Source organism: Chanodichthys erythropterus, chromosome 7, assembly GCF_024489055.1.
Source record: "Chanodichthys erythropterus isolate Z2021 chromosome 7, ASM2448905v1, whole genome shotgun sequence".
NCBI lineage: Eukaryota > Metazoa > Chordata > Actinopteri > Cypriniformes > Xenocyprididae > Chanodichthys > Chanodichthys erythropterus.
In genome coordinates, this window is record NC_090227.1 from 41,392,501 (window position 1) to 41,410,594 (window position 18,094).

At 41.5% G+C, this 18,094-nt stretch overlaps 1 protein-coding gene across 14 annotated transcripts in view; it reads right to left on the reverse strand.

The window, feature by feature from the left end:
• The window catches only part of lekr1 (Leucine-, glutamate- and lysine-rich protein 1), a 228,019-nt gene that overhangs the window by 97,449 nt on the left and 112,476 nt on the right, over nucleotides 1-18,094 (reverse strand). For all 14 annotated transcript variants that reach the window (XR_010895534.1, XR_010895536.1, XR_010895538.1 and 11 more), the window contains one exon: nucleotides 9,311-9,404. Coding sequence is in view for 6 of the 14 variants with exons in the window: in XM_067390612.1 (XP_067246713.1) it covers nucleotides 9,311-9,404 (94 nt within the window). In the remaining 8 variants the exon portion in view is untranslated. The remainder of the gene's footprint in view (nucleotides 1-9,310; nucleotides 9,405-18,094) is intronic.

The window sequence follows — 18,094 nt, forward strand, 5'->3', positions numbered from 1 at the left end:
GGGAAAGCGTAGCCTTACATGCGATAAGGAACGCTGCGGAAGCCATATCCTTCCCCGAAGGAGTTATATGGATAAGTACATATGGACTAACCTTGTAGGTTGTACAACATATGGAAGAACTGGGGTGACTCCACTCGATGAGAGATGGGTTCTCCCAGAGGGAAAGACACGGGCTTCGTTTAGGAGCAGCCGTGGAAAAAGCCATATGGGATCCCCGTAGGGTCACACATATGGAACCCAGCCTAAATCCGGTTCTCAAAGATACAACGGAGTATAGGCCTGGCGCCAGACGCTCCGCCACGTCGGCTGCCGAAGGGTAACCGGAGGACTCAACAGGGTCTGCCCGTAGGGACTCTCTGGAGAATAGAATGCGCATGTAGCGCAGCAAGCCGACACTAAGCCGGGGCCTCTCCGTGCCTCTGACCTGAGGCGAGAACACGGGAGGAGACCGGCTCGACACGAAGGCTATAGTATCTAGCGAACGTGTTAGGTGTCGCCCAGCCCGCAGCTCTACAAATGTCTGTTAGCGAGGCGCCACGAGCCAGCGCCCAGGAGGATGCCACACCTCTCGTGGAGTGGGCATGCAACCTGAGCGGGCAGGGCACGCCCTGAGCTTGGTAAGCCAGGGCGATGGCATCCACTATCCAGTGGGCCATCCTCTGCTTGGAGACAGCCTTTCCCTTCTGCTGGCCTCCGTAACAGACAAAGAGCTGGTCTGAGGTCCTGAAGCTTCGAGTTCTTTCTAAGTACAGTCGCAAGGCGCGAACTGGACAGAGCAAAGCCAGGGCTGGGTCTGCCTCCTCCGAGGGCAGCGCTTGCAGGCTCACTACCTGGTCCCTGAAGGGAGTGGTAGGAACCTTGGGCACGTAGCCAGGCCGGGGTCTCAGTACCACGTGGCTGTCACCCGGCCCGAACTCTAGGCACGATTCGTCGACCGAAAATGACTGCAGGTCCCCTACCCTCTTGATGGAGGCCAATGCCACCAGCAGCAAAGTCTTCATAGAGAGAATCTTTAAGTCTGCTGACAGCAAAGGCTCAAAGGGAGCAATCTGGAGTGCTCTGAGCACCAGAGTAAGGTCCCAAGAGGGTATGGAGGGGGGACGAGGAGGATTTAACCGTCTCGCCCCCTAAGGAACCTGATGACCAGGTCGTGCTGACCAACAGATTTGCCATCTATGTGGTCGTGGTAAGCGGATATGGCAGCAGTATGGACTTTGAGGGTGGAGGGGGACAGCCTACGCTCCAACCCTTGCTGCAAGAAGGAAAGCACGACTCCGATCGAGCATCTTCGGGGGTCTTCTCGACGAGAAGAACACCACTCGACGAACAGGTTCCACTTCGAGGCGTAAGCACGTCTCGTAGACAGTGCACGTGCCGAAGTGATGGTGTTAAGTACCTCAGGGGGTAAGTCACCTAGAACCTCCGCGTCCCGTCCAGGGACCAGACATGGAGTTTCCAGAGGTCTGGACGCGGGTGCCAAAGAGTGCCCCGTCTCTGAGAGAGGAGGTCCTTCCTCAGAGGGATGGGCCAGGGAGGGGCTGTCGCGAGGAGTGAGAGTTCTGGGAACCAGGTCCGGTTGGGCCAGTAAGGCGCAACTAACAAGACCTGCTCCTCGTCCTCCCTGACTTTGCACAGGGTCTGTGCAAGTAGGCTCACTGGGGGAAACGCATATTTGCGCAGGCCCCGGGGCCAGCTGTGAGCCAGTGCATCTGTCCCGAGTGTTCCCTCGGTCAGAGAGTAAAACAACTGGCAGTGGGAGGTTTCTGGTGAGGCAAACAGGTCTACCTGAGCCTCTCCGAACTCTCTCCAGATCAGCTGAACCACCTGGGGGTGGAGTCGCCACTCTCCGGGCAGCGCAGCTCGTGATAGCTCGTCGGCCACACGGTTGAGCACACCGGGGACATGAATGGCGCGAAGCGACCTCAGATGCTTCCGACTCCACAGGAGGAGATGGCGAGCGAGTTGCGACATGCGACGGGAGCGTAGACCACCTTGACGGTTGATGTACGCAACGGTCGCAGTGTTGTCCGTACGGACCAGTACATGCTTGCCCTGAAGCAGGCCTTTGAGGCGGCTCAGAGCAAGGCGTACTGCCAGCAACTCGAGGCAATTGATGTGCCAATGCAGATGGGGTCCCGTCCAAACCCCTGAGACTGCATGCCCGTTGTACGTGGCACCCCAGCCGGTGGCAGAAGCATCTGTGAAAACCACAGCATGCCGGGACACTTGTTCTAGGGGCACTCCTGCCCGAAGAAACAAAGGGTCCGACCACGGACTGAAGGTTCGGCGGCACTCCTGAGTGATTGGCACCCGGAACGTGCCGCGTTGCCACGCCCATCTCGGGACTCGGCCGTGAAGCCAGTGCTGAAGCGGTCTCATATGAAGCAGACCGAGCGGTGTTACAGCCGCTGCAGCCGCCATATGCCCCAGGAGCCTCTGAAAGAACTTCAGTGGAACCGCTGTCCTGCCATTGAACGTATTCAGGCAGTTCAACACCGACCGAGCACGTTCCTCTGTGAGGCGTGCTATCTGTTCGACCGAATCCAACTCCATACCGAGAAAAGAGATCCTCTGCACTGGGGCGAGTTTGCTCTTTTCCCAGTTGACCCGAAGCCCCAACTGGCTGAGGTGACTGAGCACCAAATCCCTGTGTTCGCACAACTGATCCCGAGACTGTGCTAGGATAAGCCAGTCGTCTAGATAGTTGAGAATGCGAACACCCTGTTCTCTCATGGGAACAAGGGCTCCCTCCACGACTTTCGTGAAGACGCGGGGAGACAGGGCCAGCCCGAAGGGTAGGACTCTGTACTGATATGCTCGACCTTCGAACGCGAATCTCAGGAATGGCCTGTGTCGCGGAAGAATCGAAACATGGAAGTACGCGTCCTTCAGGTCGATCGCTGCAAACCAATCTCGGGGACGGATGCACTCGAAAATGCGTTTCTGCGTGAGCATTTTGAACGGTAGCTTGTGAAGGCTCCGATTCAAAACTCGCAGGTCCAAGATCGGTCGTAACCCGCCGCTTTTCTTGGGTACAATGAAGTAGGGGCTGTAGAACCCCGACCTCAAATCGGCTGGAGGGACCGGCTCTATCGCGTCCTTCGCCAGTAGGACTGCGATCTCCGCACGCAGAACAGGGGCATCGGCATCTTTCACTGTAGTGAAGAGGATGCCCCTGAACTTGGGGGGGCGCCGGGCGAACTGAATTGCATAGCCGAGCCTGATGGTCCGAAGGAGCCAGCGAGACGGACTGGGGAGCGCTAGCCAGGCTCCCAGAGACCGCGCAAGCGGCACCAAGGGGACCACCGGCGTACCCGCCGCGGGGCAGCGAGGTGGAACGCAGGGATGCGGCCCGGGAGGCTCTCTGTGTGAGGCGGCCCGAAGCGGGGTCACAGTGTGCTGTGCAACACTTACCTGCTTCCACGGGTGGACAGAGGGAGCAGTCGAGGTTTTGCCTACCTGCTGCTCGCTGCTGTCCGCTGGCGACAGAAGAGGTGGATGAGAGTGGTGAGGTTCTAGCCCTCCCACTGCTCTCCGAGCCCTCTTCGGACCCGGAGATAGAGGAAACTGCTCTTTTATTGAAAATTTGGGTAACGCTGGCCGTTGAGCCACCTCGGCGACGGGCAGTCTGAGGTGCCGCCGGCGGTGGAGGTGCAGCAGCTGACCGCCTCGGCAGGATGTGACTGATCGCCTCTGACTGCTTTTGTACAGCCGAGAACTGTTGGGCAAAGTTCTCGACCGCGTCGCCGAAGAGGCCGGTCTGGGACACGGGGGAATTAAGAAACCTGACTTTGTCGGTATCCCTCATGTCCGCAAGACACAGCCAGAGATGGCATTCCTGGACCACCATGGTGGACATCGCACGACCCACTGACCGCGCCGTAACCTTCGTCGCTCGGAGCGCGAGGTCCGTCGCGGCACGAAGTTCTTGTAGAACTTGCGGATCGTGACCACCCTCGTGCAGGTCCTTCAGTGCCTTGGCCTGATGGACCTGCAACAACGCCATAGCGTGTAAGGTGGAAGCGGCTTCCCCACAGGCCTGATAAGCCTTGCCAGTAAGATCCGACGAGTACTTACAGGCCCGGGAAGGGAGAGACGGCTCCCCCCGCCAGGTGGAGTTAGGGCACAGTTGCATAGCAACGGCCCGTTCCACAGGGGGTATGCGCGTATAACCCTTAGCCGCTCCACCATCAAGGGTGGTGAGGGAGGAGGACCCACCGACACGGCTTCGGGCAGTAAAAGGTGCCGTCCACGTGCCAGTGAGCTCCTCATGCACCTCCGGGAAGAAAGGCACTGGGGTGGGGGGCTGAGAACCAGCCCTTGCCACCCCGAGATACCAATCATCCAACCTCGAGGGCTCGGGACACGGTGGAGGGTTCCACACGAGCCCGACCCTGTTGGCGGCCCGGGAAAGCATAGCCATCATTTCCGGGTCTGACTCGGGCACAGTCGTCACTCCCGAGGGAGGCAGCTGCGCCGAATCGTCATCCCCAGAAGCGTCAGGCTCACCCTCCGATGCAGCGATCGACATCCGGTCATCTTGGGGAGCTCCGAAGGATACGGATGGTACACACCTCTGGGGTGGTCCACCGCGTTCCCCCGGCAGCTCTACTGGCTGCGGAGCGCAAGAGGGGTGAGGGTTCCTAGGGGGTTGGTTCCCCGAAGGAAACGCGCTCACCGTGATCCTCAAGTCACCAGCCCCGCCGCCCGAAGCAACCCTCTGAGGAGGATTGGAACGAGGCGTCGGGACCGGGACTCCACCCCTTTGCAGAAAGTGGAGTCTCGACCGCAGCTCCGCGACGGTCATCTTCCCACAATGGGTACATGACTCGTCCACAAACGCCGCCTCAGCGTGCCTTAAGCCCAAGCACGCGATACAGCGCTGGTGACCATCCCGAGGCGCCAGGTAACGACCGCATCCAGAAACACACAAGTAGAACGACATCTTTAAAAAGACGCGAACTACTCGTGTAAGCTCTTTCAAGGACTGACTCTTTTAGGTGCTGAAGCACGCAGGGGAAAAGCCGCTGCAGCACAGACAGGGAAATGTGCAGCCTGTCGTGTGCACTCTCCTTGAAGGCGCTCTCTTACCAGCTGTAATAACAGCTTTTTAGCGCTCTAGGCGCACCGTTTCACCAGCCGTGAGAACGGCCTTCACGCTGATTACAGCTTTTGCTCAAATAAAAAAGGCAAAGAAAAACAAAGGAGAAATCGGCCCCGCTGCTGCGCTGTCCGCCTGCACCGCAACCAAGAGACGTCTCGAAGAGCAGACTCGTTCACACTCGTGGTTTCAGTAGCTATCTTCTTCAGTGTTGAGAAGGTTTGGCTCCGAAGCGAAAAGCTGAAGATGCAACGCACCTGCTGCTCATTATATACCCGCGCTGCGAGGCAAGCAGCTGATGCATATGATTGCATGCCAATGTGCATTGGCTCGTTTAGTTACACTCGAAGTAGATTGGCCTCTCTAGCGAGATTCCTATTCGTCCTATTCTGAATGGGAACCAAAGTTGGGTTGAAAATGGACATACACAGCAATTGGGATGTTTTGACCCAGCGGTTGGGTTAAATGTTTGACCTGCTGGGTAGTTTTTTATTTAACTCAACTTTTGTTTAAAAATTACTATATTGCAAGCTTAAAATGAACCCAAAACAGGTTGGAAATTAATAAGCAATTTAATAAATGTTTATTATTTAATTATTGTTTATTAAACTTATTAATAAATGTCTATTTCAAACCTATTTTTGGTTCATTTTAAGCAAGCAATACAGTCATTTTTAAACAATAGTTGAGTTAAATCAAACCTTTGACCCAACCGCTGGGTCAAAACAACCCAGTTGCTGGATTTGTCTATTTATAATCCAACTTTGGTTATTTTTAACTCAGCATTTTTAGAATGTACTTTTTAGTATCATTACTACAATAAGTTCATAGTATGTTTATGCAGAACAGGACTGTAAAATAAAGTGTTAGTAAAAGAAATAGTTTTTGTTAATTAAAGCTGAAATAAAATATAAATACTAGAGAAAAAACATAATCTAAGGAAGGGAAATGAGAAACGTTGCTTGTAAAAATTACTACTAAACTGAAATAACTAAAACTGAAACAACAATAAATTAAAGCTAAATAAAAATACTGAAAGAAAATTACAGAAACTTAACCTAAAATTTAAAATGCTAATTCAAAATATGAATAAATTATATAATAATAGTATATAATTTCAAAATAGACAAAAAGGACAAACATTCAAAATGAAAAACTGACATTATAATACATAACCAAATAGGAAGCCCCATGCAAATCCCCTGAACACCTGCACACTTGCATCACATTCTTTCTTATTTACATGTTGACTGAATTCTTGCTTACCGCAGTGTTTATTTCTCACTGAAAACTGAAGAGTAAAACAGCTAACAGGGCAAAATGGGATATGAAATACATTACATCTCCTTTCATTATGGTTAATTTAGGCCTCATGTGGTGGTGCAGAAAGCAACTAAAGCTGTTTGTGTAGTTCTTCAGTGATCATATGACCTCATATTAAAGACAAGGATTTTTCACCAACTGTGGGTTTTTGAAATACTGAACTGTCAGCAGCTGAATAAAATGGTTAGAGCAATTACAAACAGCAAAGAGGGAGATGGTGGCATGCCATGTATTTTTAGTGAGGCGTGACCAAGGTCACCATGCTTTTCATGGAGCCCAGAGTGCAGACAGTGTGCGTGTGAGAGAACACAACAGGCTCTGTGTCAGTGAGAGAGACAGCATCTTATGTGTGTGACAGTGAGAGACCACTTCCACCTAGACTTGGATGCATGTCTGTGTTAACAGCAGGAAACCGGCGGGTCTTAAATGTAATTTGCACTAAATCAAACGGCATTCCTCTTAATACTAGCATGCTGAGGGCAGACCTCAGCCCACATAAAAAAAAATAAAAATCAATGAAATTCAAATAATAAAAACAGAAAAAGAACTATACTGAAGTACAGGCGGAAGGAAAAGAAAGAAAATGTGCTGGTACTTCTCTGGGATGGCGATGTTATGGACTGCACAGAAACGCTTTGTGTCTTCAGTGTTCAAAGGGAATATATATAGTAAAAGTTAGATACATTGGGCCCAAAAGCCATAAAAGTCATTATGCAGATAACAAAATATCAAAACAAGTGGCGTTTATTCTAAATATATACTATAAACTGCACAAGAACATTTGTAAAGCAAAAAATGTCACACAAAGAAGTTTGTTAGATATTAAATGATGAAACAACAGATTTACTGATCAAAATAAGTCTTCATTCAATGTTAGTGAATAATGTTCATAATTAATGTGATGAATTCCACCAATGGCTTGCAAACTACAAAAGCACTGAAATATAGTTTTTACTCTCATCTTAAAATATTTCCATTACCAGTTTTTTAGAGAAGCAGGGAATGCAAAAGTATTGAAATACATTTTTTTCTCTATATATAAAACTATATTTCAACGATTTTGCTAGCAGTTTATATATATATATATATATATATATATATATATATATATATATATATATATATATATATATATATATATGTATGTATAATGGTTAGTTCCTGTCCTTGATTCTGATTGGTCAATTTTATTCATGATAAAACACTGCTATGACCGCTTCACCCACCCTCAGCAACCACTTTTAGCAACATAAACTGTATGTTTTCAACTGATGTTGTTCACTGAAGCTCACTGTATTATGTAGAAGAGTTTTGTGAAGAAGAGAACAAGTGAGCGAGTTTATTATCTGCATTCAGATTTAGCATTTTCCTTCAAGTCAGTCCTATGTTCATAATAAAAAAATCTGTTTAAATGTATTATCTTGCCCTTTTAACAGTAAAGGGATTTTCCCGTGACTGACAGCGCTAGTCAAAGCATTTGTCACTTGCGTCTTGTTCCTTGTTCACAACAATTCAGTCTTTTCAATATAAAAGTCTTCACTACTGACTGATACACTCATAAAGACAGTCTTTGCTGCCATCTAATGACGTAATAATGTAACTTCTGTTGCTGTTCACGGTCAGGGACTATTTTTTTTCCGGCAGAAGGAAGGCTTTTATTGAAAGTTTACCTCATGAAATTTGCATTGATACATATTTTTGGCTTTTATATTTGTATTGTGTGGTAACAATACAAATCATGGCTGAAGGGTTTGCAGGCACTCCGCTTCGCATCGTGCCTAACAACGCACTTATTCACAATACAGCACAGCCTCGCGTACCTTATTGCTTACAGACATATATATATATTATATATATATATATATATATATATATATATATATATATATCATAGTAAATTTTGAAGCCTAAATTTCCTGGGTTATTAGTCAGTTTTTAAGCTTATTATATTGGTAAACTTTTCAGTCTATTTCACTGGTTAACTTTTTAGCTTATTCCATAAATGAATGACGGTATAAAAGGGAGAACAGCTTTGTTGTTGCATGATTTGCCTCATAACTAGCCATGTGACTCGCTGTGGAACTTGCCTTAAAGGGTTAGTTCACCCAAAAATGAAAAAATTGTCATCAATTACTCACTGTCATGTCGTTCTAAACCCGTAAGACTTTTTTAATGAAATCTGAGAGATTTCTGTCCTTCCATTGACGCTTCAAAAAGTTCATAAAGAGATTGTAAAACTAATCCATATGAATCGAGCGGTTTAGTCCAAGAGACACAATCACTTTATATGATGAACAGGTTGAATTTCGGCTTTTATTCACATATAAACACTGATCAGCAAACATAAACAGAAGCTCAAACATGCTGCGTAACACAAGAATGAACCTCACTGGTTCTCACATGTCAAGCAAACATTCTTGAGCTTCTGTTTACCATATCTGATGTGTGAGTTGATGAAAGTTTATATGTGAATAAAAGCCAAAATCTGTTCATCATATAAAGCGATCGTGTTTAAGTAGGTTTTTTCCAACTTTTTGATGATTCGGGACTGAGTGTGTAAGTCTAATTGGCTCGATAAAGAAATCGATTTGGAATTAAACAAACTTGATCTAGATTAAACTAGATTAAACATCCCCAACTTTTACAAAGTGAATGCAAAGTTTCTTGGGGCAACTCAAAAGTTGTGCAAGTGAAGTTCTTCTGCAAACACAAATGTTTTGAATTACAGTATGCTCATGTGAAAGATGCGAAAGTTGTGAATTGTGAAGATGTGAACTGTGATATCTCAGAATAGCGCAATAAGGGCCATGCTGTCTTTCTGATAAATGTATTATGAACAAATTACCCATCATAAATCCAATCTACCCATTATAAGAGAAAATTCACCTTTGAACTATGCTCCTCTGCAGCGTTCAGCCTCCTTCTGAAGCTCTCCTCTAGTCTCTCCAATTCTCCCACATGAATTCTTCTCAACTCCTCCCTGTGAAAAGAAAGTCTACAGTAAATTTACCAACCATATTAATCATCTGGCAGCACAGCTGCAAATCAAATACTTAATCATTGAGTAAATGATCAAACTTAAGCATAATTAAGAAAATGTCTCGTCTAATTCTGACTCATGCTGTCAAACCTGCCAGGACACGAGTCCTCTAAAACCACTACGACGTGATTGAATGTCTTAATATTTCAAAGACAGACAGAGAAGAGATATTAGGCCATTGCGACACAAGGTGTTTTAATTAAACAACTGCACAAGACTTCAAAGAGTCACAGTCACACATTTACTGAGACACATTTATGAGCAAGAATATTTTCCTGTTTTTGATACAGTTGTTATGGAAACATAATTGTTATTTTTGTTAATTGTCAGATGTCATAAAAAATTCTTATATAAAACTATGACTAATCTTGGTCTGTAGCCTCAGGGATGAAGAGAAATTACAAAGGAAATGGAGAAGAGGCCCTAAAACAAGGTCAACATAGTCAGACGCAGTAATGAGTACTTCACAACAACTGCTAATCCCAGCTGAAGACAAAACTAACACAGCAGACATACATGTTTGAGAAAAAGAGTTCTGTTTCTTACGAAAACTGGCGAGACTGTGTGCCTGTTTTTTTTTTTTTTTTTAATCCAAAATGATCTATTAGCTTTCACATTAGAGATTTTTTTTAATCTGCACCATATCCTGCACTCTGTAAAATGTATCTTTTTCATGCCCAGAAATAAACAGTATAATGCAAAGAAATAATTTTTTAATTTGCCTTTTTGGACTTGTTTTCCAGTAAAAATATAAGAGAAAATACATATAAAAATATACACTGCCATTCAAAAGTTTGAGGTTAGTATTTTTATTTATTTTTTTATTTTTTTAAAGAAACTGATACTTTTCTAAAAAAGATTTCTAATTTTAAAAATGCTGTTCTTTCTAAAATATGACATTCTATCTAAACTAAGAACTGATAATAATAACTAATTGATAATAATCAGAAATGTTTCTCTTCAGAATATTAGAATGATTTCTGATGGATCATGTGACACTGAAGACTGGAGTAATGATGCTGAAAATTCATCTTTGATCACAGGAATAAATTATATTTTAAAATATATTCAAAAAGAAAACAGTTATTTTTAAATTGTAATAATATATTACTGTTTTTGCTGTTTTTTAAAATCATATAAATGCAGATTTTGTTAGCAAAAGAGGCTTCTTTCTATCAAAAACATACTTTTGAATGGTAATGCATAAATAATACATAAGTGAAATAAAATACACACATATTAAAGATACTGTACATTCTCTAAAGTCTTAATATAATCATTTAAGAACTGGAAATAAGGATATTAATCCTCATTGAGAATAGGATATTTTGTCATGTACAGACAGTCTCTCTTCCTGTTTGTTGTCATTTTTAAACTGTGATTATATTTTGACTCATCAAACTGTCAAGATTTAAACAAAAGCCTTTGAAAAGCTCTTCTGCTATTAGCCGAGACAGACAGCGGGGATATGAGGAACGCCGGTGACTAGACAGACAGACAGCTTGGCAGAAATTCCATTTTTACAGCACATTCCTCTGTGGCTCAAACATTCCTCCCATGAGACAGAAACTGTGACTTCACAGACAGACTACTTCCATCCTGGATTGGTGAAGACTGAGACGCACACAAACAAACATAAACAGCTCAGGAGAAACATCAAAGTCCAAACAGATTGACTGAATCACATCGCCACATACCAGCATTCCTACATCCACACACCCTGACCTAACCTCTCTGAGTTAAAACGTGCCTCGAATACGATATTCAGAATATTTTAAACCTTAAATGAGTGTAACTTTGATTCACCCTAGTATGTGTTAATGGATGTTGCTGTAATTCCCCTGAGACAGAGGCGCTCAAACAAAGAGGAAAATAGAGTGAGCGAGCAAAAGATTCCAGGCGTATTCTCGTTTTTTCCACTCAAAGAGAGAGGGAATGTCTCATCTCGCCGGTCTAGGGGTTTACGTGCCGTGAGGCCGCATACTATTAATGTTAGATAGGTTGGGGACTGACAGACACGCAGCTCTCTGACAGCAGTTGTGTGATGGTTCTCCAGAGAGCTGGCCTATAATGGGGGATGTCTGGAAGAAGTGGCTCTCAGAAACACAAGTGTTAAATAGACCCAGTCTGGAATGTCCACACTTCACTGCACTTGTGTAATCAAATCAATGGAAAAATATCGGAGTGGCAGATAGAAAGCAAATGCTCAGAAAATGGAAGAAGTTGGAAGGAAGGAGGAAAAAAATCACATGACAAAAAAAGTTCTGAAAGAAGTTTAGTGTAACTAGGATTTTCAATACAGCTTTGAGGTCAGCGTTACTAAATGTGTAACCGCTCACAGGCGTGAGGGGAAAAATAAGCATGTGGCGTGTGACGTATCAATTTTCCATATCACATTATTGAATATCACAATTTTATATTACTAAAAAAAAAAAAAAGGTTAAAAGATTGCTTGCTTTTTTCAAAAATTACAAAAACAACCTTGAACATTCAAATACAATACAAATCTATAAAGTAAACAAATGGTTCAAAGAAAGTGTAAAAGAATATAATTATAAAGAACAATAATAAAGATTTGTTTAACTAACATCTAGATATCTTTTCTAGGCTGGCATTAAAATGTAAAGAAAAAAAAAAACTATTTTATTATATATATATATATATATATATATATATATATATACCTAATATGTCGAAAATGTTTCTTGTCTCGTGGAATTAAAGTGAATCATGCAATTTCATGTATATATATGGCCGTTTTGAATGATATATGAAGAGTTTGGTTCCAAAACGCAATAACTCCATTTTGATTAATTTGAGTAAAAAGGTGTTTTCTTTACCAAGAAAGTGTCAAGATGAAAACCACTATTTTCTGTTTCAAACTTTCACATAGCATCTTTTGGTTATAAAAACATTAAACATTCAAATCTACATTTTGATTTTAAAAAGTTTATTATAAAAACTTATAATTTTTTTCCCAAAATGCAATAAATCCATGACATTTTTTCCCCCAAAATGCAATTAATCCATCAATATAAAAGTTATTTTTCAAATTGAAAATACACAACAAAGCAAGTTAATTCACATATATGACAGAGTCTAAACTTTGCCAATATTTATTTTATATACAGGCATTTTACTAAAAATACATTCAGCCGTTGCTCCCAAAATGAATTCAACGGATCATCTTGTTAATGTTATAAATTATTTGTCATCACCGATTAACGAGTATCTATGGAAGCCCGTTTCCGCCACAAAAAAAAAAAAAAAAAAAACTCCACCTAAAAAAAAAAAAATTAATTGCGACTTTTTATCTCAGAATTGCGAGTTATAAAGTCAGAATTCTGAGATAAAAAGTCGCAATTGCGAGTTATAAAGTCAGAATTCTGAGATATAAAGTCGCAATTGCGTGATATAAAGTCAGAATTTCTGACTTTTTCTCACTACTGTGAAACGTTATTTCTCACAGTTCTTACTTTGCTTGCGTTTCCTTTCATTGAGACTGACCATCAGGATTACTGCTTTGTTATTTTTATACATTAAATAGAGGACATCATAAAGGATTATTTTTAGCGCCGATTGACCAATAAAGAAATATTGAATTTACTGGAGGAGACACATAAAGATTAGTCTCCGGACATATGCATTACGCAGGAATATGCATATATAATGTTTCCACGTTAACCTTGTACACAGCGTTTCAAGGAGAAAAACTGCTTTTACTGCCATCTAGTGGGCTTAATACTAAAACAACCAATACCTATCATGTTTCATTAACTTTGCAACTCAAGGGTAGAAATAGAATCATGCAATTCTGCAAATTACAGTCGAGGTATTTGGACAATAAAAGTTGTTTTTAACAGAATGGGTACACTAATGAATTTTGCACGATAATAACAATATCATAATAATCATAAGAAGAAGAAGAATCAGCTGTGGCGGAGGCGCAATAAATCAGACAAAGCTGAAGTGGAACATTTTAATACATCCAACAGCTTCAGACTTCACTGCAGCACGTCTATCGTTGATGCACTGTTACAGACAGAGATACTGACCATCAGTTAATTGCGAGAAAAAAAGTCCGAATTCTGACTTTTTATCACGCAATTGCGACTTTATATCTCAGAATTCTGACTTTATATCACGCAATTGCGACTTTATATCTCAGAATTCTGACTTTATAACTCGCAATTGCGACTTTATATCTCAGAATTCTGACTTTATAACTCGCAATTGCGACTTTATATCTCAGAATTCTGACTTTATAACTCGCAATTGCGACTTTATATCTCAGAATTCTGACTTTATAACTCGCAATTGCGACTTTATATCTCAGAATTCTGACTTTATAACTCGCAATTCTGAGATAAAAAGTCGCAATTAATCTTTTTTTTTTTGTTTTTTTTTTAGTGGTTTTTTTTTTTTTTTTAAGTGGCGTTTTTTTTTTTTTTTTTAGTGGCGGAAACGGGCTTCCATAAGTATCTGGCGCCACCGCACGGTTAAATAAACACATTTGTCGAGTACATTGGTATTAAAACGGCTTTTTAAAAAAGCCTTCAATGTTTACAGTGGGTGGAATGGTGCGCTGTGATTGGTTGAGCGGATATATCACGTTCTGCAGAAAAAGGAGACTGGCATTTGTCGCATTTTGGAAAGAAAGGGAGAAAACATGACAGAATAACATGACGGATATCACATTTTGCGCAAAATTGATAAATGACTTTTCAATACCGACCAGATACTATACTGATTTTGGCGGAAACTCAAATTTTTTGAAAATGGCGTTTATCGCGTTTTGGAACCAAACTCTTCATATCAGGGTTGCCAACTTTGGGACTTTGGCTGGAGTGAGACTTTGTAAAAAAAATTCAGTTTGCGCGTGTGCGCGGAGAAAACGTTTGGTAACCCTAATTTTAAAAATCAATGTCAGTCCATGTTTACTTAGTGTCATTGGGGTGAAATAATTTATTTTATTTTTTGTCAGTTTTGTTACCTGAGAGGGGCGGAGCCAGACATTGTAAACATTAGGGGCTTATTCAAAATCTAGATTTGTCCAAAGACATTTCATTTTTCTATTAATAGCTTTAATGACATGAAAGGAGCTTTTGTTGTCGTATGAAAATTTACATTATTTGACATTGTAATTTGTAAAAGTTTGTTGGATGTACCTCCGCTAGGGGGGTCCGGGGGTATGCCCCCCCGGAAGAAAATTGTGTACATTTTAAGGTTAAATGCATCAATCTGGTGCACTCTGGAAACTCAAAATTAAGAGCTTCAACCCATGTACAGTGTGCAAATTGAACAAAGAAACAGCATTGACTTGTACCTGGACATTAAAAAGGGTTCAAACATTTTTTTTTTTTTTTTACAATACTTTTGTACTCATTTCTTTTTAAAAGATATATCCTTGAGCTTTTATTTTGATCACCAGCTGATCGCGTGCACAAATGCAGTAGGGGTTCAATCTTCAGCTGGCTGGCGGTAGCAGCCACTGACAGGTCACGTGACCTGGTGGCAGCTGCCAGTCTGGTTCTGGCTGGTCACGTGACCTGCCATTGGCGCTGGTGGCAGCTGCCAGTCTGATTATGGCAGGTCTGTCAGAGGTTCTGGTGGCTGGCAGAGTATAACACGTTCCCTATATCTCTGTCGCTGCATGTAAATACATAATTGTATTATTAATAATATAACATTATGACTTTATTCTTTTGTATAATTCACGTTTTAGATGGGTTTATCTCAATTAAAGCAGTAAAATGACCGTGATCTCAACTGGTGGAAAATGACGCATAGCCCAGCCAGCCACTGCTGAGACGCGAGTATAACGCGCTCTCTAATCACTCTCGCTGCATCGAAATACATAATTTTATTTTTATTAATATAATATTATGACTATATTGTTTTGTATGATTGACATTTTAGATGGGTTTATCTCAATTAAAGCAGTAAAATGACCGTGATCTCAACTGGTGGAAAATGACGCATAGCCCAGCCAGCCACTGCTGAGACGCGAGTATAACGCGTTCTCTAATCAGTCTCGCTGCATGAAAATACATAATTTTATTATTATTAATATCATATTATGACTATATTGTTTTGTATGGTGGACGTTTTAGATGGGTTTATCTAAATTAAAGCAGAAAATGACCGCGATCTCAACTGGTGGAAAATGACGCATAGCCCAGCCAGCCACTGCTGAGACGCGAGTATAACGCGCTCTCTAATCACTTTTGCTGCATGGAAATACATAATTTTATTATTATTAATAGAGCTAATCTTATGACTATATTCTGTTGTATGGTTGGCGTTTCAGATGGGTTTACCTCAAATATATATACAATCTACTTAATGCTTTCTGTCCTCTGATTGACAGTACATAGCCTACATATGAAGTATGTGTAAGGCAAAAATGTACTGTACTGAAGCAACTTGATTATTCATATTTATACACAATTTTTAATGCTAAAAATTACTATTACTAATAAACTACTTTTTTCGTGTTAATGTAAGTGTCAAATATAACACAGCATGCTTTCGGGGAACATTCTATTATGATTGATTTTCAAAAAATTGAGCTATAAAAGCCTGATGTATAAATATGATGCTCAACAACAAAAAACATGCACATACTTTTGAGTATCATATTTCATACACACATGCACTGGGACTCATGATTTTTATTTATACTGTACAAACTGTACATCCTCCCATATATATATATATATATATATATATATAATTAATGAGAAATGGACAAATAAATGTTACCCAAACGCCTGTTGTTTACATTAACATTAAAAAATGTAAACATGTATTTTATTATTTTTAACATTAAAAAAAGAGGCATGAATAATTAGGTCAATCAAAGTTGCTGCATTCCACAAAATTTTTATCTTACACTTACTTACAAGCTAACACTCAACAACAACTTTTTAAACATGCAAGTCCCCTCCAAATATTGTAAATATGTGAAACATATTTGTGAAACAAGTTTTCTCAGAATATGAGCAGATTTACAGGTGGTCATGTTGCTTATGCTGCCCGTGACCTTAAAAGAAATGAACAAAGTCAATGTATCTAAATATTTACATCAAACAAACCTTTTTAAAATGAAATCAAGAAATGAGACCTAAACTTCCCCACAGCCACTAAAATTATTGTATCCAGATTTAGGATTAATGTTGAGAAAGGGTCGTATTATTAGAATAATTCACGTTTTAATTGCCATTTTTATGCTATATATTATTGCATAACTCGTGTTATTACAAAACATAAAATCGTCACAACTATTAGCAGTATGCATACAAATTAGGGAGAGTGATTAGAGAGCGCGTTATACTCGCGTCTCAGCAGTGGCTGGCTGGGCTGAGCGTCATTTTCCACCAGTTGAGATCACGGTCATTTTACTGCTTTAATTGAGATAAACCCATCTAAAACGTCAATCATACAAAACAATATAGACATAATATTATATTAATAATAATAAAATTATGTATTTCCATGCAGCGAAAGTGATTAGAGAGCGCGTTATACTCGCGTCTCAGCAGTAGCTGGCTGGGCTGAGCGTCATTTTCCACCAGTTGAGATCACGGTCATTTTACTGCTTTAATTGAGATAAACCCATCTAAAACGTAAATTATACAAAAGAATAGAGTCATAATATGATATTAATAATAATAAAATTATGTATTTCGATGCAGCGAGAGTGATTAGAGAGCGCGTTATACTCGCGTCTCAGCAGTGGCTGGCTGGGCTATGCGTCATTTTCCACCAGTTGAGATCACGGTCATTTTACTGCTTTAATTGAGATAAACCCATCTAAAACGTAAATTATACAAAAGAATAGAGTCATAATATGATATTAATAATAATAAAATTATGTATTTCGATGCAGCGAGAGTGATTAGAGAGCGCGTTATACTCGCGTCTCAGCAGTGGCTGGCTGGGCTATGCGTCATTTTCCACCAGTTGAGATCACGGTCATTTTACTGCTTTAATTGAGATAAACCCATCTAAAACGTGAATTATACAAAAGAATAGAGTCATAAGATTATATTAATAATAATACAATTATGTATTTTCATGCAACGATAGAAATAAGGAACGCGTTACACTCTGCCAGCCACCGCTGACAGACCTGCCAGAATCAAGACTGGCAGCTGCCACCAGCGCCACTGGCAGGTCACGTGACCTGCCAGAATCAGACTGGCAGCTGCCACCAGGTCATGTGACCTGTCAGTGGCTGCTGCCGCCAGCCAGTTGAAGATTGAACCCCCACTCCACAAATGCGCTCACTTCTCGTTAAAACACGCAGCACAGACAGACTGTATATATACTTAATCACTGTCTTTTGCTGTTTTATAAAGGCACAAAGCCATATCACAGTTTCGATTTTAGTTCGTTGGCAAACGTAGTATGTTTTAAATTTTCAGTTCATTATGAAACGGTGGCGGCAGCAGAGGGTCATTAATGGAAAACACTGAATGAATGTATAGCTGATAAATGTGCTAAAGTTGTCATATCGGTTGTTATATAACAAAACGTATATAACGTACTCGGTTATTTACGTAACCTCGAAAACTCCTTTTCTCGAGAAAATAACGGCCATGGTGTGTAAAGCAGAAGCAGCCTGG